Source organism: Neolamprologus multifasciatus, chromosome 14, assembly GCF_963576455.1.
Source record: "Neolamprologus multifasciatus chromosome 14, fNeoMul1.2, whole genome shotgun sequence".
NCBI classification, from domain to species: Eukaryota; Metazoa; Chordata; class Actinopteri; order Cichliformes; family Cichlidae; genus Neolamprologus; species Neolamprologus multifasciatus.
Genome location: NC_140452.1, coordinates 25,201,196 through 25,224,873, shown reverse-complemented (window position 1 = coordinate 25,224,873; position 23,678 = coordinate 25,201,196). Strand labels below are relative to the sequence as shown.

At 41.0% G+C, this 23,678-nt stretch overlaps 1 protein-coding gene across 8 annotated transcripts in view; it reads right to left on the bottom strand.

Annotated features, from left to right (window-relative positions):
• Positions 1-23,678, bottom strand: part of kirrel3b (kirre like nephrin family adhesion molecule 3b) — a 170,046-nt gene that overhangs the window by 19,551 nt on the left and 126,817 nt on the right. For all 8 annotated transcript variants that reach the window (XM_085130697.1, XM_085130698.1, XM_085130702.1 and 5 more), the window contains exons 7-10: positions 13,199-13,304; positions 6,308-6,456; positions 6,022-6,149; positions 5,413-5,539 (exon numbers count right to left, since the gene is read on the bottom strand). In XM_085130697.1, the coding sequence (XP_084986823.1) occupies positions 5,413-5,539; positions 6,022-6,149; positions 6,308-6,456; positions 13,199-13,304 (510 nt within the window). The remainder of the gene's footprint in view (positions 1-5,412; positions 5,540-6,021; positions 6,150-6,307; positions 6,457-13,198; positions 13,305-23,678) is intronic.

Sequence of the window (23,678 nt, the reverse complement as noted above, 5' to 3'; positions counted from 1 at the left end):
CACAGGCCACGGGCGCTTGTTTTATTTTCTGGCTACAAACAGTGCATTAACGACAACTGCAACTACAATCAGTATGCGCTAAGAGAATCTTTAAACATGAACAGAAAACATCAACATAAAAAATCTGGTTCAGCCTAAAAGAAACACCCCCAAAAAAGATTACGATTCTACACTCGAGAGCCTCTTGCTTGCCTTATGCACATAAGCATTTATTTTGAATGAAAACAACAATCTTGGAACGATCAGTCAACAGTAACACTTAATGTTCTTATGGAAAACACTTTTGAAGAGTGAAAAAACACGTCAAGAATGAGGATGGGATTGTTTGACGATGCATCTCATTTGTACTGAATGGACACACAATGAAGGAAACGAGCACTCCACTATGCTGACAAAGATCTAGTTTTTCTTTATGGTTTTCACCTAAAGTTACCGTTGATGGCTTTGTTGAAGTAATTTTAAAAGTCATCGTCCTAATAAGTTTATAATCTGGCACAACCACATCAGCTCCAGCTATCACATGGGCACACACACACTTTCATTACGTACACTGCTAACAATTTCAGCAAACTGTGAATTGCAGCAGGACATGAGTACTGCACTGATCGTTTAATTGAAGTGTTTCAAAGAGTTTTAAGAGCAATGTTATTTTGTTTGATGATGAAGCCACCTATCATCATCATCAAATTGAATCATTCAAGCATAAGAAATGTACCTAACTGAAGGGATGAACCAGTTTTGTATCTGCACATAACAGAGAACTTAGCCAAGAACCCATTTTAAATGGTATCTTTAGGTAAACTGTTATTAAGAGCCTGTTGCAAATACACATCATATGTTCTCATTTCTTTAATTAAATCCATTAAAAATGCCAAAGATAAAATAGTATTTTTGGACCAACAAGATTATTGTGCTCCAGCTGAAAGCCTGGTATAGCTCCACATTTTGTATGTTTCTGTATTGAATGCAAGGTGCCCTTAAAAAGAGCTGTGAAAACCAGAAAAGTGGAGAACAACAGAAGAAGTGGCAAGTCTAAAAAACAGATGAACAGTATCTGAAAGACATTGTCCTTAAGAAATAGGAAAGAAAATAAAGCAAAGACCTGCCACAGAACCTGGGAAATGCATCTGCTCCTTCATTTAATCCATCAACTGTTCACTGACGTCTCATCAAAAATGGTCTCAGTGGAAGGGTGGCTGTCAAGAAGCCATTCTTAAGGAAATGAAATGGGGAGAAAAGGCTGAAGTAAGCCAAATTACACAAGTGGCAGCATGTTTTATAGTTTGATGAACTTTTTGATGAACTTTTGGTTCAAATCATCAACAATATGTACAGAAGACATTGAAAGAAAGGTCTCGACACGAATCTGTTAAACACAGCTGAGCCTCTGTCAGGGTATGGGGCTGCATGTCAACCAGTGAAATTGGGGATCTTGTTAAAATTGATTTTATTCTTCATTTTTAGAATGACAAACAAACTGCCAATTCATTAAAACACTCTCAGTTGTAGATTGGCCTCCCCAAAGTCTGGACCTCAACGTCATTAAAGCAGAGTGGGATTATTTTGACAGAGAACATAAGAAAAGGCAGCAGAAGAGCCTTGAATGTCCATTAAGGAGCCTGGAGAACTATTCCTAAAGATTACTTAAAGACATGACAAGAAAGCTTTCCTAAGAGAGTTCAGGCTGCGCTGAAGAATAAAGATACCAAAAATTGACTTTCAAGATTACTGGCATTTTACAAACTCAGTTTTTGGACTGTAGGTTCTATTGGCAGTCATTTGCACGCGGGGTCTTGAGGGACTTTTAGACGGTACTGTACCTTGAAAAGGTCACGAGTTTGTCACAATACTGACACAGAGACACATACAACCATTCCCACTCACATGAATGAACACTAATTACACACACGCATGTGTTTGGACTCTGAAAAGAGACCATAGAAATGGAGGAAACCCATGCAAACATGCACGCTAAGCTATGTTTTTGCAATACAAGTAGGATAACGCAGATAGGCATCCCAGTTTTTTACTTAGTACCAGAAACAACAAACTGATCCCAGTGACAAGCAGAAGGCCTGACCAAATCAGTGCTTTCCATATAAAAAGTTAACTACTATAGAAAATAGATATTGCTGCACATTATATTCTAAAACAGGTCACATAGTTACTAAAAGCATTGCAAGATGGCCACAAGCAGTCAATAACCACACGATATAACCACACTTCCTTCCATTTGTTACACTACTCCTATCCTTGCTTCTCACTTTACTGAATCTTCAGAGCAAGATGTCTTAACAATTGTCTCCTCCCTGCACATAATTGACACATTTGAGCCAGTGACTTCAAAACTGTTATGCTCTAAAAATCATATAAGCCCGCAAGAACTAGCTTGAACTTTTGAATGAACATTCCTGCTTGTACAGTAAACCTCACAGTGAGGGTATAAAAGTTTTTTTCCCCCTACATATGAAAAATAATGTCTGAGCTGAGCAGAGTGAGTGCACATCAGGGGTACACATAATGGTAAAAAAATGAGTTCAAAGTCTTGCAGGAAGACTTGCAGATCATATCTCGCCGGGCTTAAATGTAGCCGGTCAGATAAAATATGCTGCATCTTAAATGTTTTCCCCTTCGTTAACTTGCACTTTTCTTTCTTATGTGGTGTCACAGCTAGTTTAAAGAAGGTAGGAATGCTAATTAACTTGGCACATAAAGACTGTCTAGGAAGAGAAACGGCAGAAAAAAAAAGATCTATAACAACCCATTGCTCTGTGGGATATTGAGGGATTCTCCGTCCCTCTCTCTCTCCCTCACTGTGGTAATGGGTTTTCTCTCCCTGGGCTGCCCAAGTACTGTATGTGTGTTGTTATACATGTTAATAGCCCAAAGGCGCACACATGCCCACAAACAGAAATACAGACCACACATATACGTGGATATATATTAATTAATATGTACTGCCTGAGTATATAGCACTTAAAAGTTAAGCTAAATCCTTCCAAGCATGTCAGATAAGTCACCTCCTTCCAGTTTCTGCAGAATGGTCAAAAATATCATGCAAATACTGTAACTACACACATGGACGTGTCTTCTGCTCTTCCTCGTATTCCCGTCTACCTGACGACCATGTATGAAAAGCTGAGGACTTATGTATTCTAAAAACGTTTGTCTAGAGTAAGCAATATGTATCCATTAGTGACTTAAACAGAAACTGCCTCCCCTGCTAGCTGTTTGATTATAATTAAATTACATTCTTCCCCGGGGAAAGCAAAATCCTCATGTCTATGTGGTATGCCACAGTGGGAGCCGGTGACACAAAGCGACAGAGGGAGAGACAGAGGGAATGACAAATTATAAACACATGTAATTTAAACGATGCCGTTAAGGAATCAGGAGATAACTGCAGGGAAAACAAACTGCAGAGAAACATTCGAATGTGCAGCAGACACTGTCGCATCATGAATACTGTAAACATTCACAGCATTGCTCCTTTTTTGGGGGGTTTATTTGTACATATATTATTGTGGCCGTCTGTGCAAGACAAACAAACTAAACAAACAGAAAGTTGTACAAAAATAGTGCTAATTCGTTCGTTTATTTATTCATCGTGAGAATCCGGCCGTGCGGCGCGTACGCTTTCATTGCTGTTCGATGGCAGGATGATAAGAGGGAAGGAGACCTTATGTATCAGCAGTCGAGTCGTTGTCGTAGGACAATCAAGGAACCTCGGGAGACAACTTGGCACACGCCACCTCTTCAACCACAGTGTTTGCGCTTTCGCGAGTTTGACAATCTGATTTGCCTCAAGGTCTGCGTAAGAAATGACTCGGGATTTCTCGTGTGGTTTTGAAAAAGAGATGAATTTCAATTATTCAGAAGGGTAAAAAGGAAGGAGGCTTTGAATGTCAAATAACAATTCGGGCAAAGAGGTGGTGGGTAAGAAAAAAACAACAACAAAAAAAAACAAGAGAGAGAGTGTGAGAGAGAGAGGAAGAGAGATGAAGAATATGAACAAATAAAAGACTAGAAACTAGAAACTTACTTGAATTAAGTCTGCAGGGACTGAATAAACATGCTATTTCAGCTTTGTTCCATGTTTCCCAGTGTGCTCTGAGTTGTGTTGTAATCTTTATTAAAACAATCCGTCTTCTTTCTCTCGTGGCAGCATTTTCACAAAGAACACAATCTCCACAGATGCATGAGCAGAAACGAGATGCATCAAGATACGCCAGCACACTGGATATGGTGGATTCTGTTTACATATTAAGGCTGCAGAAAAGATGCCGGTATATGTTCAAAAGGATGGGAGAGAAAAGAATTACACATGAATTTTCCTCCTCTCTGCCTTGATTCCAGCTGAATCCCTGGCTGAAAATGTTCATTGCAGTTCATAGAAAGTCATGGTTCTGATCTTGTGCTGGAGGGAATACTGGTATCCCATTCTTTCTGATATGCAAAACTAGCGTCTGGATTTTGAAAAGAAAATCTTAAAACACACTGTTTGCTACTTGATGTATCTTCATCCCCAAATGAGCACCAGTGTTGCTTACAGGCAAACTCTTTTGTTAGCTTTCAAAATGTGCATTGACACACTGTGAGAATTAACTCAACATCATCTCGTTGCCGGCATTGTAAAGCTGGATTGTTTTGTTTGGGTTTTTTTCTTGTTTCTTTTTTCCCCCTTTGGTTTAGCACAGGTTTCTTTCAGATGGACAAGAGGGAAAATAAGAAACATGTAAATCCCACAACTAAGAACCTCTGCCACACCGAAGCATGTGCCATGAATATCAAGCACTGGTAATGAAGTCATTTGTTTGAGAGTTGCCAGGTCTCCCACCAAGGCTGGTATTCATTAGTCAGTCAGTGCCTCAGAAAACGCAGCTTCCCTGTGACTCACGCAGAATATAATTAGCATTTAAGTACATTTCACCTGTTTATGAAACATGCGCCAAATCTTGAAAACACAAAGTCTGTTTATTTTATTTTTTCCTGTTTCATCAGCTGCCACAGTAATGATTGCTAACAAAACGAACTGGGTTTTTATCACGTTACCTTTGTTAGCAAAATTCATTTGCATGAGCATCATTTTATGGAACGCTCTTTTGCCGTGTATGCTGGTTTGTGTTTTGTCACTATGCTTGCCTGATAAAATTAGCTGTCTCTAAGAAACAAATACATTCAATGAAAAAGACTCGAGGAGAGAAATGCAGTCATATATTCTGTTGGAAGCTGCACAGAAGAAGATTTATATAAACTACAAAGGAAGCTGGATACAGAATCTTGTGACAAGTTGCTGTCTTCCTGCTGCCATTGACCTCAGACCTGAACACTCACTTTTATTTGCATTTCACAGCTTCGTGGAGGTGTATCAATACCCGTTTTTGTGTAAGACATGCAAATATTGCAGCTTACCATTGACAGTAAGAGAAACCTCCTTCTCCCCTGCTCCAACACGTGGCACGACGGCACGGCAAACGTATTTCCCAGCGTCCTCCTGTCTCACGGATTTCAATGTCAGGAGGTTCTCGTTGCTAAGAACCTGCGGCAAAGAAGTCAAAGATCATCAAATGTAGCTACTCCAAAGTCACCTTTGCATTTGTGATGGCAGCAAAGCAGCGCTAACAGAAGAAGAAAAAAAAAAACAAGGCAGCACACGAACCATTTAATACCTTAAAGGTCACCTCTTCTCAATTATTAAAATCCAATTTAGGGTCTGAGCTCAGGCGAGTAAAGCTTTGGCCTTTAATGTTGACAAAAGAAAAGGTGGAATGAGACTGAATTTGAGGATCAAATCAATGGATCTCACTTGAGAGCAGGTCACCAGGAGGCTGGGACAAAAAAAAAAATTAGGTCTAATGGAACTTTACAAACCACTGAGCTATGATAGAAAAAAAATAACCCAAAGTACTTTGCAGAAACAAGTTCAGGAATAATTACAAAAAAAAAAGTTTGCTCTCGGCTGTATTATGTGATTATATAAGGTTTTAGTTAACTTTTATCAATGCAAACTGAAACACTTACCACCCCAGAGCCTCTTTTCATCCACACGATGGTAAGAGAGGGATTTCCTGTCCAGGCACAGTTGAACACAGCATCAGATCCAAGGTCAACCTGCAAGGACTGAGGCTCTGCAGCCATGCGAGGGCCAACTATTGGGAAAAAAAACAAAACAAGAAAAACATCCATAGATCCATAAATAAAGACCCTAGTTCTTTGAGCTCAGTGTCAAAACATGCAACGCAGCAATGCATTATTCCGCTGCTGGCATTAAGGGAATGCATGTAGGATTACTGAAGGAGAAACTCACAGTAGACATCAACATTGCGGCTGATGTTGGTGCTGCCGAGAGGGTTGGTAACCTCGCATGACACAGGCTCCGTAAAGAAGGAGTGATCCACGATGACCTCGTATGTGTCCCCGGAGACCTCCTTAATTATACTTCCCCCTTTGGCCCACCTGGTGTTAGGATAGATGTCGGGAGGGGTGTGAGGAAAATTAAGGAAAAGGAGAAAACACATTAAGACAGGTTTCTCACACCTTCTTGTGTCGGTGGTGTTCCTTTTGTGTAAATAAATCATCATTCTGGGGCTGGTTTTCTGTGCTGGCTTCAGCATATTTTTGTGGCAGCCCTCCATGCAGTGACAAGCTCCCTGGCAACTCGGAGCAGACAGCACGTTCCTCATTACGCCAGACAGAGAGTGCCAGAGCACTACAGAATGAAAAATGGTTAGCTCCTCCACCTTTGAAGACATTGCTTGACACATACTGTATTAAACACAACAGCTGACGTTAATAAATTGGCATGGGATCGCATTAAAAAGCATCTGTTTGTGTTTGTGAATGATAGCCGGTGTGACGATGACACAGACCCCCCTCCCCCGACATGTTCAGGTGAGACTTTTATGATGTCACGGGCAGTGGCGTCTCACTCGGCGTGGCGCGGATGGCTCACTGCTGCCGGGACAGACAAGGCCCATTTATAAAAATGAAGCAAAGGCGCATGTGGATGTGCCGGATCGCTCTGGAAAAATTTAGACAGTGCTGTGGGGCATGCAATGTATCATGCACGCTGATATCTTCCACAGTAAATATGTGGCTGCATGCTGATGTGGCAAATGAAAACAATGACAGCGGTGCCAGTGCTTGTCTCCATTTTATATTCCTGCCAGTACCGAGAAGAGTTTTCATGGGATAGGGAACTCATTTGTTTTCCATGGCTAAGCTGGCCCCATGCTTGACTAAAAATCATTTAAATGAGAACAGATTACCTCATTCAATCAGTAAGTGAATTGAAGCAGAATTCTAATTGGGCTTCGTGGGATTTTTTTTTCTTTTCCATGCTTGCTTATTTTAAGCAGTAGATCTTTTCCGAGCCGTGTTTTTGTGTGACAACAATACAGCTGAGAACACTGCAACACCTGCGTTTCCAAAAATAATGAAATTAGGGCAGACAGGTGTTTTAGGCCTGTCTAATCAAGTAGTATTGATGTTTGCGAACTGGTCAGGTCATGGGAGGATTACAACACACAAACTGAATATAATACAGTATGACTGTATATCTGCAAAGTCCAATCATTCGAGTAGCAGCGCATTATCCACAGTGATACTTAGGATTCTACGTAGATTTTATACATTTCCAGACAATGTGAAAACCATTATGTTAATGATGACGACTGCTGATGTTCCCATCATTCTGAATATGATTATTATTTTTTCAGCTGCTGTTTAGATGACTTGGATGATACAGATGTTGATGGCGAAGACGTTATTAATTACACTTGCGATGTTCTGGTAATCAGGATGAAGACAATAATAATGATGATTAGGATGATGACAATGATGATGTCGATGATGACACTGATTACTGAACAAAGATCACGATGAAGGAGGATGGAGTACAGGAATTAGACTGGCAAACGGTTCCCAGTTTACTCTTGCTCTTGGAAGCAGCTACTGACAAAACCGAGCAGCAACTTCCAGCACTGAAGAAAAATGAAACTAAAGTGGGTCAAGTGGCTGACCACTTGATGTTTGCTCCAAGATTGAGTGAATCCCCATAGAACTTCATTTTAAACAGCAGAAAGAAATAAGTAACTAAGGAGGTAAGCCAGTCTTTCTAAAAACAGTTTGCGTACACTCATCATGTGGATGAATTTCATGGTAACTTTGGCCTTTTAAAGATTGCTTTAAACTTTTCTCTTATCAGGTTGTAATAATAATATTAACAGCATATACCTTTAAAGATTTTAAAAGCTAGGATTAGGTGCATTATTTCTTTAATTTATTAAATGATTTATTTTCTCTAATCCACACAGGGTAAAAAGTATGGTTTGACCCTTGGTTAATGTCCGTTAGCAAGTTGCACCTCGACCAGAAGCTTTTAGTAGCCATCAGCAAGCTTCTGGCATAATTCTGGCTGGATATTTCATCGCCCCTCTTGGCAGAATTGGTCGAGTTCATTTAAATTAGTTGTTATTTGGCACACACCCGGCTTTTCAACATAGTCGGCAAATTTTCAAGGGTTGAGGTCGTTAAATAAATTAATCAAACTAATTTTCTTTAATGTGTTCTTGAAATTCAGAAAAAAAGCATGAAATTCAAGAGCAAAAAAGAGCATAAAAGGATAAAGTGCAACAGTTCAAGTAAATTTCACAAGTTATAAACCATGAAGATTATTTGATCTGAAAGCTTTGAAACAAGTAAAGTGACTCAATAGATGGTTCATGACTGAAGATAAAGACCAAAAACAACACAAACAGTGATGCTATGACATCTGCATTTACATAAGACTATGCCACCGTTTCACTTTACCAGGGCATACTGTAGGAGTCGTAATGGGGTAAGCACAGATGTTCGGGCAGCCGGCTGCTCCCGAGTGGAGGCTGCGGCTGCCAGGTTTGGGAGCCTTTGACAGTGTTAGAGGGAGCAGAGACAGAACGCCGTCGTCCGCGGGGAGCATGGAAGCTCTGTTGGTGTGCTGGGCCTTGTCCAAGGCTCATGTCTAAACATAGCTGGAGCAGGCTAACACAAACACCTGCATTCCCTTTGGGAGGTTAGAAGGGCCAGCGCGAGCTTACTCAGTAGCTGACTCACTTTACACTGCTGTGTTCTATTCAGGGATTTGATTCAGACAAAGGGTGTGCCTGAGTGTCTCTGTGCATGGGCATGTGTCTACGTGTGAACGCGCAGGTTTGTACAATGTGTGCGTGTGTTTGTTATGTTCATGGGTGTGCAAGTTAATAGTGTTATACAGATAAAAGGTCTGCCGTTAATGGAAGCAGAGGGTGAAAGTGACGTGGAGTTGGGGGAGGGGGGTGTATTTCCTGAATGTGATTAAGGCAATAAAACAATAACAATTAAATTAGGCAGGTATCTGTGCCATCAGCATTGAGACTCACAGTAAATCAGGCCCTACAGTTATTATCAGCATGGTTAAGCACGGCACAGCGCCGTTCTATTCTGCCTTCCATGCATATTGAAAGTGATGACTACTCTCAGAGGAACGTAAAATAAATATGCAGGTTTAGTAATAGCGTAGAGCCATTTTGACATGGACATAAATTATGGAGCTATTTTTTGATCTACGGAGAAACCGAAGCAGGTTCTACAGATATCGATTTGACAAATAGACAAGTGTTTTGTGGGTCCTTAAAAGTTTAGGATAACCTCAAAAAAGTTAGGAATATTTTAGACCAACCAACTTTTCCAGGGTGCAGTCAGGGACTTTTCCCCCACACAATCCGGATTTGTCTAGCAGTTTACTCATTTAGATTTATGCCAAGCTTTAGGTGGGGGCTATTAAAACAGTTTAGTTTAGTCTGAGCTTTTTTACTTCCCTCACCTTGACTTGTATATTTGTAGAAATGGTGCACGATGGTGCGTTGGCAAATATGCTCTGAATTACAGAGACAATTATTTTTCTCTTATTTCAATGAGGATTATGATGAATGTAAAAATTAGCCATGTCCCAAGTTTGTATTGATTTTGGGTATGGTCACAGCAGCGTAAGCCATGCAAGCAATCCATCCAGCAGTAGCAACAACAACAGCGGTTAAGTGTTGGGAGGACTGGGATGTTATTTGTTACAGTGTCATGCAAAGGAATGGGTTTTGTTGTTGCTCTGTGCACAGCTATGCTGTATCGGCAGATGAGGGACCTGATTTGCTTTGTTTGTTATTCTTTCTCTTCTCTCTGGTGGCTTCTTGTTTGGATCCGAGAAAACCTTGTGTGCTAGCTGCGTGATTCTGATGTTTGCCAGTTATCTCTCCCAAACATTATAAACAGTAATGAAGATGTTCCAACCCACTCGTCCTCCCCTCCTGGAGTATGTTGATTCCCTGACTGCCAGCGGAAGCACATGCCAGTTACTCTTATTTCACTTTTTTGAGCATTGCATTTATCTTCACTTCCAACAGTCCCCTTCTTTCCTCTTTGCTCTTGAACTGTGATCTGGCACAAGTTCAAGCATTTCAGGTATGGAAATATATCTTATTACCGTTGCTATGTTTAAGCACGAGAGGTTATGAACAGCAGAAGGCACCATTCCTTTGACTAGTGCCCCCACTATCTTGGGTCTGTGTCTCAGGAGTCTGTTGAACTGGAGGATGGCAAAGTGGTGCAGTGCACACTGGGAATGGATGGCACTCCCGGGAATGGAAAAGAAACCATCCGTCTAAGAACTCTTGTGTCCTTGTACTATATCTGATCTCGGGTAGACAGAGTGTATTAGTACTGAATAATGGCCCCACACTGCTTGACCAGCTTCCTGCTCTCCTCTGTGATATTGTTCTCTAGAGGGGAAATTTGTGAGGGTCTCTCCCTAGTCAAAGCCTATCAGGCAAGCGATATGATTCCCAAAATTTCTCAGTCTACCGTGACCTGAACGGCAACGGTCCATGGAAGTCCTAAAGTGCTTGTACAAATTGCAGATAAATCTGAATGAGGGACTATGAAACTGTGTAACTGTCAAAAAGAGTACAGTTTTAAATAATGGCAATTATTAGTCTGATTATGGTTTCTAAATCCCACTGTGGATTGTGCCAATAACAGTGGGGCGAGAAGAAAGAAAGGAAAAGAAATAATAAGATTTAAAAGAGGGGATATGGCAGTTTTAGTCTCTTTTCTCTCAAGCTTTAAGCATAGCTTCTGAACCATTTTTCCTTTTTTAGTTTGTCAAACTAGAAGAAAAAGTTATCTCAACTGCCATTGAATTTTAGCTCTCGATACCCCGGGGAGAAGTCTGGCTCTCGCATTGATCCAGTCTTATAACAATAGAGGTGAAATCCCTTTTGCAGGTAAGATAGACGTTCTGTCTCTGCTGTGCACCTACACAATCAAATACAAACCTTGTTTTCCACAATATCACTGCCCTTCCTCCCCTTTTCTTTTTCAAAAGGGCAGGATCCATCAAAAGGCAACATCTCTGTTTTGCCACCTGTGAGTATGTTGTACATCCATTTCATTTCCCAGTACCATTACAAGATTCTGAGCCAGCCAATTCCCTTTGCTATCGATTTCACTCCATTTATTTTTTGCCGGGTTTTAAAAACCTCCCACACAGAAAACCATCTCTTGACAAATCACTTCAGTATTACACTTCTGGAAGGCTGTGCGAAGGCTTTATGAGAATAATTAATGTCCACTTTCTTGTGCCATTACAATTACTGATGTAAGAAAAAAAAATAAACACAGGCTAACATGTACAACTGAGAATAAGCCAAGATTTAATAGACAAAGAGGGCAACTGCTGAGGAAAAGCAGTGCATTAGAAATTAATTGTTTCTGTTTTTACTTTGATATTAAACCTGCCAGGTTAGTTGAGCGGTTGCGTGGCCACCAACATATGGGTTAAAATAGATACTTGCCATTATTTTAATGCACTCTAATGTAATCTAGCGGCTTGACGATATTTTATCAATACTCTGTCTGGCAGTCTACTTAAAAAACAGAAAAAAGAAAAGATTTGTTTGTTTAGCTGAAGCATGAGATGTGTATGTCTGACAAATATACAGAACAGATTTGAAGTAAACACACAGTATACAGCCTTCTAAGCTTGTATAGTTGCAGTACAATAAAAAAAAAGGGAGGGGAAAATAAAAACCTCCAAACACTTCTTATTTGAACAGCGGCTTCAAAAACGATGAAATCCCATGACATTTTGGACATTTTTTGGCTCTTGGTACTTTAGATAAAATGAACTGAAAGGGATTTTTGTCAACAACCTTGACATAACAGCTGAAACTGAAAACATGTTCTGAAAACTGTCAGCAAACTTCCCGAAGATGAAAGAAAGCATATACGGGCCCCGGCGATGTTATCAGTCTTCAAGCCATTCAAGTGGTTTTCAGTGGCACCCTAATCTGTCCCTTTTGCTGCACCGGGCTGCTGAAGAACCTTTGCATTCTTGCACAGACACACAGATTTCCCCAATCTACGGTCTTTGTCCCTTTTAAAGGCATCCAAATACACAAATATGTCTCAGAAGCACCTGTCACATTGCTTCACAGTGGTGACAACATAAGATAAGCTGGGATCTGTCTACAAGAACTTGCGTTTCTTTTTTAATTAGACTAATGTCTGCCTCGTGATGAAGAGTTTGCTCATTCTGATCTGTTAACTTCGCTCTTTATTCTGTTCTAATGTGATGATTTAACCTTCCTCCGAGTGAGTCAGTAAAATTACTACATCTTGTGACACATCTTGCTGTGACCCTCACAATAAAACACTGAATCCAGGCGCGATAATAATATCCAATCTTTCAAACATGTGACTCATTTAAAAATACAACGAAAATAAAAATTATGTACGATGAAATGGTGCACGAAAACACTACGGGACATTTCAAGTTCAAGGGAGGTGAACAGCTCTACAACAAAGCCCTGCACTGGTTTATTGCAGCTCAGTAAAACATGAAGGTTTCTAAGGTGTATTTTTGGCGAAACGTTCCTTTTCGTCTCTTCATTTTAAAGTGCGGGCATATATAACGGTGTCATGACATCATAAGGAGCTGGCTGACAATGATGAATGTGATCAATAATGAAGCGTTAATTCCGACTCTGTGTGAAAATGTATCATCCGCTGGCAACATCAATTAGAAAAGACGTCATTTAAAGTTTACCGCGGTGCGTTGTTCTTGTACACTATATTATCATGGTTTGAGCATTCATGACTTTGTTTTCATACTCTTTAATGATCTCACCTGTAGTGTGTGACAGGAGGGTTGGCCTTTGCGGAGCAGTGGAATTTTACGAGGTTGCCCTCCAGAACAGGCTGAGGCTCCACCGAGAGATTTACAAGTGGGAGATCTATAAAAACATAGACACAAAGACAACCAATTACCGAACTGGCAGCCTCCTCAAACATGCTGCAGTGAACTGTAAACCTGAGACAAACACTTTGTTGTCAACACTGTTTGTGGCTGAAAAAGACTCAGCAAGAAAAGTGAAAATTATGTCTAATTTTGCAAAGGAGACAAAATACCCTTATAAATAGTGGGGGAAACATGCAGCCTCAAAATACAAGACGACCCGCTCCACCCTGCTTTCCTTTAAGCTTGTTGGTGTGGCAGGTGCTGGAGAGGGGGTGTGGCTTGTTTTCCAATCATCAAGGCTGGCAATACCTGGTCTCACTGGACCGGTGCTCTGCAGATATCCTTAGAGCGTAGCTGCTATGTGGCTCCCCAAGGCACCGTTTTGGATTATGGTTTGCTTTCTTGCACTAGCATGCAACACTGCATACACCATTTCATCACTCAGGCGCTCACTTACACCACTCATCATACTGGCCACACACACCATGGTTAGTTTAAGACTGTTCTTTGTTTCATTAATTTAAAACAAACAAGTTTTTAATTGGCTTCTGTGAGCATCTGCCTTTTTGTCCTGGCTGTGCAGTCGGGTTCATGACAACAAGGACCAATTAATTTTATTTAGAAGGACCCAGATTTGTTCAAAAACTGATTTAGCTGTGCAGGGTTGACAAAATGCTAGAATTTCAAACTCAAACTGATACCCACAACAACAAAAGAACCCAACAACCCCCCCCCCCAACCCCCCCCCCCCAAAAAAACCCCCACCTGACACGGTGTTTGATATTACAATAAAAAAAAGACAAAAATACTTAAATACTTAAGTATAAAGTACAATAACATCAGTGACAACAGTATTTTCAACCGGTATGATATACTGTAAAACATGTATAAAATGAAATAAACATAGTAAAACATATACATGTATGTGTGAGTATTACCTATACTGTTCTATAAAAAGAAATACACCAGTTTGAGGTAGTTCCATGCTTGGTGACATATTTTTGTTGTTAAACAGATGTGGCTTGTAAGGTTGGCTGCCACTGTTTCTGTCTAGTTGCTGGTAGACTTTTCTCTGCGTCACTCTGGGACTTTACCAGAAACTGAACCTTTTTTAGATTTTAGATTTTGAATTTTAGATTATTAACATTCAGACAGTCAGGGCCAGCGCTGCTTGCTCCTTAGCTCCCATGTCAACGTTAATATTTTATTATTAGCCACAGCTGCTAGCTACTTAAGCTGCATACAAACAGGAAGTGATTCTCATCAATGTGGGAACCCCAAACCAATGGAAAATGAACGACATTCTCTGGGTGAAATAATCGCAGGTCACTGGAAGTTTCCTCTAATTCCAGGCGAGCGAGTGCAGAATACCACTGACTAAAAAAAATTACCTCGTAGCAAATATGTTACGACATAACCTAGGACACCAGAGCCTGTTTGTCGGGGTTATGTTCGCTGTAAAACTCTTGGTCAATGAGCAAACTGCTACCCTAACCCTACCCTTCTCTCACTACCTCACTGCTAACCATAACTTAAATCAGACTGTACTTATGGTTAGGGTATTGACAATGCTAACCATAAGTAAAATACTCCAAAATAAAAACAACAGGTAAAAGTCATTTAAATCTGGTGGTCTTAAAATAGCACAGCAAGAAGGTCCTGAGTTCAATTCCAACATCAGGCCGGGGTCTTTCTGTGTGGAGTTTGCATGTTCTCCCCGTGTTTGCGTGGGTTCCCTCCGGGTACTCCGGCTTCCTCCCACCGTCCAAAGACATGCAGCTTGTGGGGATAGGTTAATTGGATAATCCAAATTGCCACTAGGTGTGAATGTGCGAGTGAATGAGAGTGCGAATGGTTGTCTGTCCCTGTGTGTTGGCCCTGCGACAGACTGGCGACCTGTCCAGGGTGTACCCCGCCTCTCGCCCTATGACAGCTGGGATAGGCTCCAGCGCCCCCCGCGACCCTGAAAAGGAGAAGCGGAAGCGAATGGATGGATGGATGGTCTTAAAATAGATTACAGTGGTAGTAAGAGCAGTTGTGACAAGTTAGCATAGTTTGTTCTCCTAAGTTTTTCAATCCATATTGTAACCCTGTGAGGTGTAGTTCATCACAAGTGCTAACACTAACCCCAACTTTACCCTAACCCTGTATTTTTAGGGAAAAATGTAAATAGACTTTGATTTGTGTCAAATAGAATGATTTTTAATTACCTCGCTGCCAAGACTTGCAGAACAGTGTGTTAAAAACACAAATGACATATTCTCATTGTGCAGAATTAGCAGGGTTAATGCTGGGGTTGGCGTTGTGCCCAAAGACGGCTAATATTCATACCGCTCATGAGAAGACTGGGCGCTGTTGTTAAGTAACGCTGTAGTGTGCTTCACAGGTGTGGAGGATAACATGCTATTTTTATTCTCAAATATTATTTCTAAGGAGCAAATCAAAGGAAAACTTGACTTGATAATGAGTTTCAGCTAACGGCAATTTGCACACAGTGAATAGTCCACAGTGCAATACGCTGCAATTAAAATAATGTTATAAGGTACAATTAAAACGGGTGTTACAATTAAAAATATTCACATTATGCAAAATTAATAAACAACTTAATTTGTCCTAATTGACAAAGGTGGGATTCTTTTTGAAGATGTGCGTTTATTTCCATATCAAACCCGTCCCGTGTGAAACAAGCAGCTATTTACCTCACCATTTCACAGACGGAGATTCATTCAGCAGGGTTTCTGTAATTATGCTAGGTACATTTTGTTCAGTGTTGAACAATGTCAGAGAAAATTATCATTTAATATATAAATAACCAGTAGTTGTTCACGTGTATTAGTATTATTACTGGCAAATCAGGTGAACAAAGTGTTTTGAATTACAACTATTTTTATCCCTTGACTATAAGTTAGTAAAACCAAATGTAATCTAAGACATGGTGTTACGTGTTTTCTGGGATACTAGTGGAATACTGGTAAGGCAGCAGCCACCAGGAGAAAGCGCTGGATCTGAGTTTGTTGCTGGTGTAGCCATCTGTTTCAAAGGTATAGCTGCTCTATGTTCAGAAAAAAAAGCTAAAGCACCAAGCAGGAACTGTGTTTGGATGTGGATGAAGAGCAGTGTGGTCGGCAAAGAGATTCCACATAGAATTAAAGAAACACCCAAACGCCACTGAAATGAAGCCAAACAACTTTGTGTATAGTTATGAAGTGTGATTCTGTACGACTGTGTGTGTGTGTGTGTGTGTGTGTGTGTGTGTGTGGGTATGAAGTGCAGGAAAACTGCTTTTTACCCTGTGGCTGTGCAGATGCTCTAGGCTGGCTCAGCTGCCACAAAAACCCAGAGAGGGGGGTGGTCCAGGTGTCATATTCCTTCCTACTCGCACACCATATTCCCCATCAGCAGACTCATTTCCCTCCAGGACAGTCCTCCCTCCCACCCCCACCCCACCTCCAATCCCCCACCAACTACTCTACCATGAGCTCTTCAAATCCACGAGCTCCACCTGTGCCAGCTCTCCCTGGGCCAATAGAGAAAACAACAATACTGCGGATGGAACGACCGAAGGCCACAGTCAACCAGGCACCGAGCGGCGAACTGTGTGCATCTACGTGTTTGTGAGCGAAGGCAGACATTCAAGGGGTTTTGTGTGCATATGAAAGTGCACATGGGTGTACGTCCTAATAAAACAGAAAAGCCATCCATGCCTCGAGCAATAGTGTTAGCTGCCCAGTACTTTTTTTTTTCTTAACGTTGCAAGCTGTTAATTGCGTGGACTAAACTGTGGGCAGAGGGGACCTCAGGGGTAGAATGACAGACGTGGCAGTGGTGGAGATGGTAATAAAATTCAGCAAGAATGTGCAAGAGTACAGAGAGAGGCATACATAAAAAGAAAGCAAGAGAGATCTGACGGATGTGTCTATGCTGATAGACACAGTAATGTAGAAGCTAATTCAGAAACCATTTTCACTAAAAATATTCCTGAACTGTCCTTTTTAACTATGCCAACCTCTTTCTGGCCGCCAAGAGACTTCTAAGGACACAAATGCTCATTACTGTCTCCCCGGCTACAAATTAATGTTCTTTTCAAATGATTGAACTGACCCTCCCTTAAAAAATCCCCCCACTTTCTCTCAGCAAGTGGTAATGTCATGAGGATTTTACATCTATAAGTTACACCAGTAACTTCCTGGATAGCTCCATATCCCCCAAGCCGGAAGCAAAGACAGCCATGGGAGCAACAGCCGTCAAAAGTCTATCAGCAGTGCCCTGGGTGTGGATAAGGGACTGTAGCTTGTCTAACCACTGACCTTTTAGATATGACAGACATCTACTTAATAAAGTCCATTTGCTGCTATGATGTATAAATGCATGAGTTGCTGAGCGAGGGCATTTGAGGCATGATGCGACAGCACATCAATATGCAAGACTGTTAATTCTCAACATTTGTCAAGAGAGTAGTAGCAAGGGAGAGAGAGCGAGACAGAGAGAAAGAAAGGGGGAGGAATGGATGAAAAGAGGAAAAGGGGAATCGTAGGACTGATCGGAGCTTCTGTGAAAACAACAGGATGAATTGGGGAGGGTGGTGTTATAGTTGGCCGACAGCTTTTGATCGGTTAGTTCAAAGTGGAGACCAGATGGTGTTTTTGGAACAATCTTCCAACTTCTCTGTTTCCTGGAGATCGTGCCAGCAAAAAAATGCTTTTTTTGCCTTTCTTAAAGCTCAATTTCCAGTCTCTCTGGGTCATTGCAGGCAGCTGTTCTCCAGTAGGACCGGCCTCAAACTCCAGTAGCGTCAGATGCCTATGAAGGCTGGGAAAGCTGTTTGTGGGCCACCCGCTCATGGCTTCTAGCCTTAACGCACTGTCATGTGGCTGGCTGAGTAGAATACTGCAGAGAGGAACAGACTGACTGACAACCTGAGGTCTAACATTGATCGTCTGCTGTTCACATGAGTAAATTCATTGAGAATTTAGCGAGTTTAATGAAGGCAGATGTTATTTTTCAATTCATACAGGCGCTTAAATGTGTGCTTCCTCTAGCACATCTGTAGCTCACCATCTCAGTTTTGTTGCTGATGCAAGGGTACAAGCCAGAGATGCTTTATAGCATCTGTGATGTGTTTGCGGTAATGAAGATGTAACATTTAGAAATGATTTCTTCACACAGCTTAACATATAAGGAAGATAATTCTGTGCGGATGCATCATAATTCAGAGCATTTTTGTGCCCCTTTACCTTTTTACTCAGTCCTTCTCACTTACAAATTCTATCTCAGATAAATTTGCCATTATCTGCTTAATTAAGCACGGAGAGCATGTAGCAGAGCAAGCTACCAAAACAAATCCTCCCCAATTGCACATCTGCATGTTCTTTATTAATTAGTCTCAACAAATGGCATTCATTTTCCCCCACATGGCTCATCTTGTTTGCAATGCAAACACATGGAAAACCTTGGTTTTACCCGTCCCTTGTGCATTAATTTCCCACTAGCCTATGTGTTTCAAAGCATATTTCTATGTGGGGCACTGCTTTGCAAAGTATGCAACTGGACTAGAAAATGTTTGAGGAATATTTTAAATAGTTTGATGAGTGGGAACCAGCGGGACATGAAACTGTGGCACTAGGATCGTATTTCGCTGCAGTGATATGATGGAAGGAGTTTACTGATCTAAGTCCAAAGAGCGTATTGCAAGTTCAGTCATGCTGCTGCAGAAAACAGCATCAGGGGGTAGCCACCCTTCTGCTATCAAATAATTAAAGTCAGCTAATGGACTCGTATGGACAACTGTAGTCAGCAGTCTATCCAGGATTGTGAATCGCCTATGTTGGCTCTAAATCCCTCTCATTTTGGCAACATCACCAGCGCGCACTGTATTTAGATGCAAATTTGCCCAAACCTGGGTCAGATAACACATGGATGTTGAAGGGAATAAAAAAAAAAATGCTGAAGTGGGTGTAAATCATTTCAGTAATGATAAAAGAAAAGAAAGGTTGGTAAATGCATTGGGTTTTAGATGGGTTTAGGCTGTAGAGCAGTGCGCTGGGTCGTGTTTCGATTACGCTATTAGTGAAAAAGGGTACCTGAGCGTAGAAGCCGGCAGAATGGCAAATGTTGAGAGCGGCAGAGGGAATGAGAACGCTTTAATTACTTTTGTTGTCATTCGTATCATCTCACTAATGCGGCCAATTAGATAAGTCTAGGCGGGAAAAGAAGTGAGACTGTTCATTAATTAATTGTGGTATTTACTCACAACTAGACATCCAACAGGGGTTACCAGCATACAGTGGGGCAAAAAAGTATTTAGTCAGCCACCGATTGTGCAAGTTCCCCCACTTAAAATGATGACAGAGGTCAGTAATTTGCACCAGAGGTACACTTCAACTGTGAGAGACAGAATGTGAAAAAAAAATCCATGAATTCACATGGTAGGATTTGTAAAGAATTTATTCGTAAATCAGGGTGGAAAATAAGTATTTGGTCAATAACAAAAATACAACTCAATACTTTGTAACATAACCTTTGTTGGCAATAACAGAGGTCAAACGTTTACTATAGGTCTTTACCAGGTTTGCACACACAGTAGCTGGTATTTTGGCCCATTCCTCCATGCAGATCTTCTCAAGAGCAGTGATGTTTTGGGGCTGTTGCCGAGCAACATGGACTTTCAACTCCCGCCACAGATTTTCTATGGGGTTGAGGTGTGGAGACTGGCTAGGCCACTCCAGGACTTTCAAATGCTTCTTACGGAGCCACTCCTTTGTTGCCCGGGCGGTGTGTTTTGGATCATTGTCATGTTGGAAGACCCAGCCTCGTTTCATCTTCAAAGTTCTCACTGATGGAAGGAGGTTTTGGCTCAAAATCTCACGATACTTGGCCCCATTCATTCTGTCCTTAACACGGATCAGTCGTCCTGTCCCCTTGGCAGAAAAACAGCCCCATAGCATGATGTTTCCACCCCCATGCTTCACAGTAGGTATGGTATTCTTGGGATGCAACTCAGTATTCTTCTTCCTCCAAACACGACGAGTTGAGTTTATACCAAAAAGTTCTACTTTGGTTTCATCTGACCACATGACATTCTCCCAATCCTCTGCTGTATCATCCATGTGCTCTCTGGCAAACTTCAGACGGGCCTGGACATGCACTGGCTTCAGCAGCGGAACACGTCTGGCACTGCGGGATTTGATTCCCTGCCGTTGTAGTGTGTTACTGATGGTGACCTTTGTTACTTTGGTCCCAGCTCTCTGCAGGTCATTCACCAGGTCCCCCCGTGTGGTTCTGGGATCTTTGCTCACCGTTCTCATGATCATTTTGACCCCACGGGATGAGATCTTGCGTGGAGCCCCAGATCGAGGGAGATTATCAGTGGTCTTGTATGTCTTCCATTTTCTGATGATTGCTCCCACAGTTGATTTTTTCACACCAAGCTGCTTGCCTATTGTAGATTCACTCTTCCCAGTCTGGTGCAGGTCTACAATTCTTTTCCTGGTGTCCTTCGAAAGCTCTTTGGTCTTGGCCATGGCGGAGTTTGGAGTCTGACTGGTTGAGGCTGTGGACAGGTGTCTTTTATACAGATGATGAGGTCAAACAGGTGCCATTCATACAGGTAACGAGTGGGGGACAGAAAAGCTTCTTACAGAAGACGTTACAGGTCTGTGAGAGCCAGGGATTTTCCTTGTTTGAGGTGACCAAATACTTATTTTCCACCCTGATTTACGAATAAATTCTTTACAAATCCTACCATGTGAATTCATAGATTTTTTTTTCACATTCTGTCTCTCACAGTTGAAGTGTACCTCTGGTGCAAATTACTGACCTCTGTCATCATTTTAAGTGGGGGAACTTGCACAATCGGTGGCTGACTAAATACTTTTTTGCCCCACTGTATATACAGAGACATCTACATTTTTGGTGAATACACTGCTAATTGAGGATATTTGTTAATTTGCTGTCTTACTGACAATGAGTCGAGAGCATCAATATCAGTTTTATCCCACTGCTTTCAATAAACAGCTATCGCATGAAGTGTCAGATAAATAATTGAAAAACATTATTTTATCTTATTATCTCTGGCTTTTTGGCATCGCTTGACAAAAAGATCCATAATAACCTTTCAGCAGTTCCAGTTAGAGGGAACTGGACTCCATCCTCTCTGTTTGTTTTGGGTTTTTTACAGACCAGACGATTTTATTTCCACTACTATTTTTTTATTTTCGATTAGAAAAATAAAGTTACAGTAAAGCAAATATGAATATTTGTCATTAGGTTTGTCATTAATATCATTCAGTTACCTCATTTGCATTGCAAAGCTGGCATTGTTTCACATATCAGTTATAGAAACATGATATCAACCAAGACAACATAACCTGGCATAACTTTGTCTTATGTGGTTGCTTCTAACGTTGGCTGTCATGAAGCTGTTATGAAACTATTATTAATCACAGTTTCCCTGACCTGAGAGTAAATTGGTTCAATTTGGACTAGTCATTAAAATGTCATTAAGTGTTGCTACATTTTTAAATGACTTTTAAATACCTTATTAAAGGCAATAGGCAGTGGGACAGTTTTCTTTGTGGACTTGCAGAACTAATATTTGGCTTGGCAGCTGGGTAAACAGGTCTCTCTATGAGCCAGGCTTCCAGGTTGAGGCTGTTTATTTATTTTGAACACAGAAGCTCAGTGGTAGTGCTGTTGCCTTACACCAACAGGGTCCTGGGCATGAACTAGGGGGGCTCTGGAGTTTACATGCAACCCCCCCTCAATGTAAGTTCTCATAATATGCAGCAAATATTAGTCCATTAGATGGTTGTTACCAGCTAATGAAAATTTGTATTGTCTTTCTAAGAACATTAGCATTGCAGTCATGGCCATCTTAACAAACAGCAGCTTATGTGCTAATACTCAAAGGCTTAATGCTTACGATGCTATGTGAAAATAAAATGTTATGAGCTTCACATCGGTAGCTTAATTTGCTATTCTGCTTCTTTAACTCTCCACACGGCCCAACCACAGCAATTTCAAGAGGGCGAATGCTGGACACAAATTTCACAAAGGACCTAAGAAAATACAGCAACAGTGACAGCATATCAGTACAAAAAAGCACAATGGTAACAATGTAATCAAAGTTCAAAAAAATAATTGTAATTTTATATTATTTAAGAACATCACATAGGCTTAATTATTTACATTTTGAGTGACATTCACATGACCCTGGTTTAAAAGTAGAATCCAGATACAGTTCAATGTTATGGAAGGAAATGCAGCAACACTTGATCATACTCAGCTTAAAGAGGTGCAGTACTGAATCATCAGTGTCTGCCTTGCGTTTTTTCTACAAACACTTAACTCTGAAACAATTATGAACATGTATTGTTACATTCTTACGCATGCCAGGTTTTTCCTCTAAAATAGAACACCCAAGAACAACTGTAAAGCAGAAACTGCAGAGAGTTACATATAACTCATAAGGTGACAGGAAGCTCCTGAAGGAACCCTTGCCTTGATAGGTAGGGTGATGGCTTTCAGCTTCTCTGAGAAAAGTCTCACTAAAAAAATATTACCGCCTTCTAATATCACTCTTGCTCCGAATAAGAAGTAACATGCTCTCTTGTTTGAACATATCATCATTATGATTCATTAAACCAAGTTACTATTGTTAGTATAACAAAATCAAAATCAAAAGCATGCATGCAAATACAAAAGGGTCATCGTATATCTCTATAGCTGCTGTGTTCAGGTATCAGGGTCATGGGATATTTGGTTACATCTAAAACATAAGATTTGTTCAGGATCGTGTGTTTGCTTTATTGTTTGTCACTTTTTCCTTATTTGCTGCCACTACACTGCGCTTTGTTTCATGCGATGCGATGTACAGCAGTCCTATACACTTACTGAAGGCAGACGTTTCAGTCTTTCCTGTGTAACCCATCGCCCGACTGTACCTTTCTGCTATTTGCTCATTTGTGGTGTGGACTCCCTGCAAAGTATGTACTTCTACACAAAACAGCAAAGCAATAACAAACAGACAAATCCCAGATCCATTTTAAAATCCCCGCAAAATGTGTCCGAGAAACCCATATGGAGAACATAACTAGTAAAGTCCTCTGCAATTTTCTGCATTATGACATTCCAGCAGACTTTTTGCCCTCAAGAAACAAAGTAACAAAAGATAGCGCTACCGTGTCTGCACATACACTGCTGAAGGTGTATTTGTGTCTGTGCAAGAGAGAGAGAGAGCAAATGTGTGCAGTTTCTGAGTAGAAACTCATGAGGTCGAGAGACAATTAAAAGGAATAGAGGAATTATCATACAGTCAAGTCATCGACCCAGCTAAGGTGGTTATGAGTTACTGATAAAAACAACCACTGCA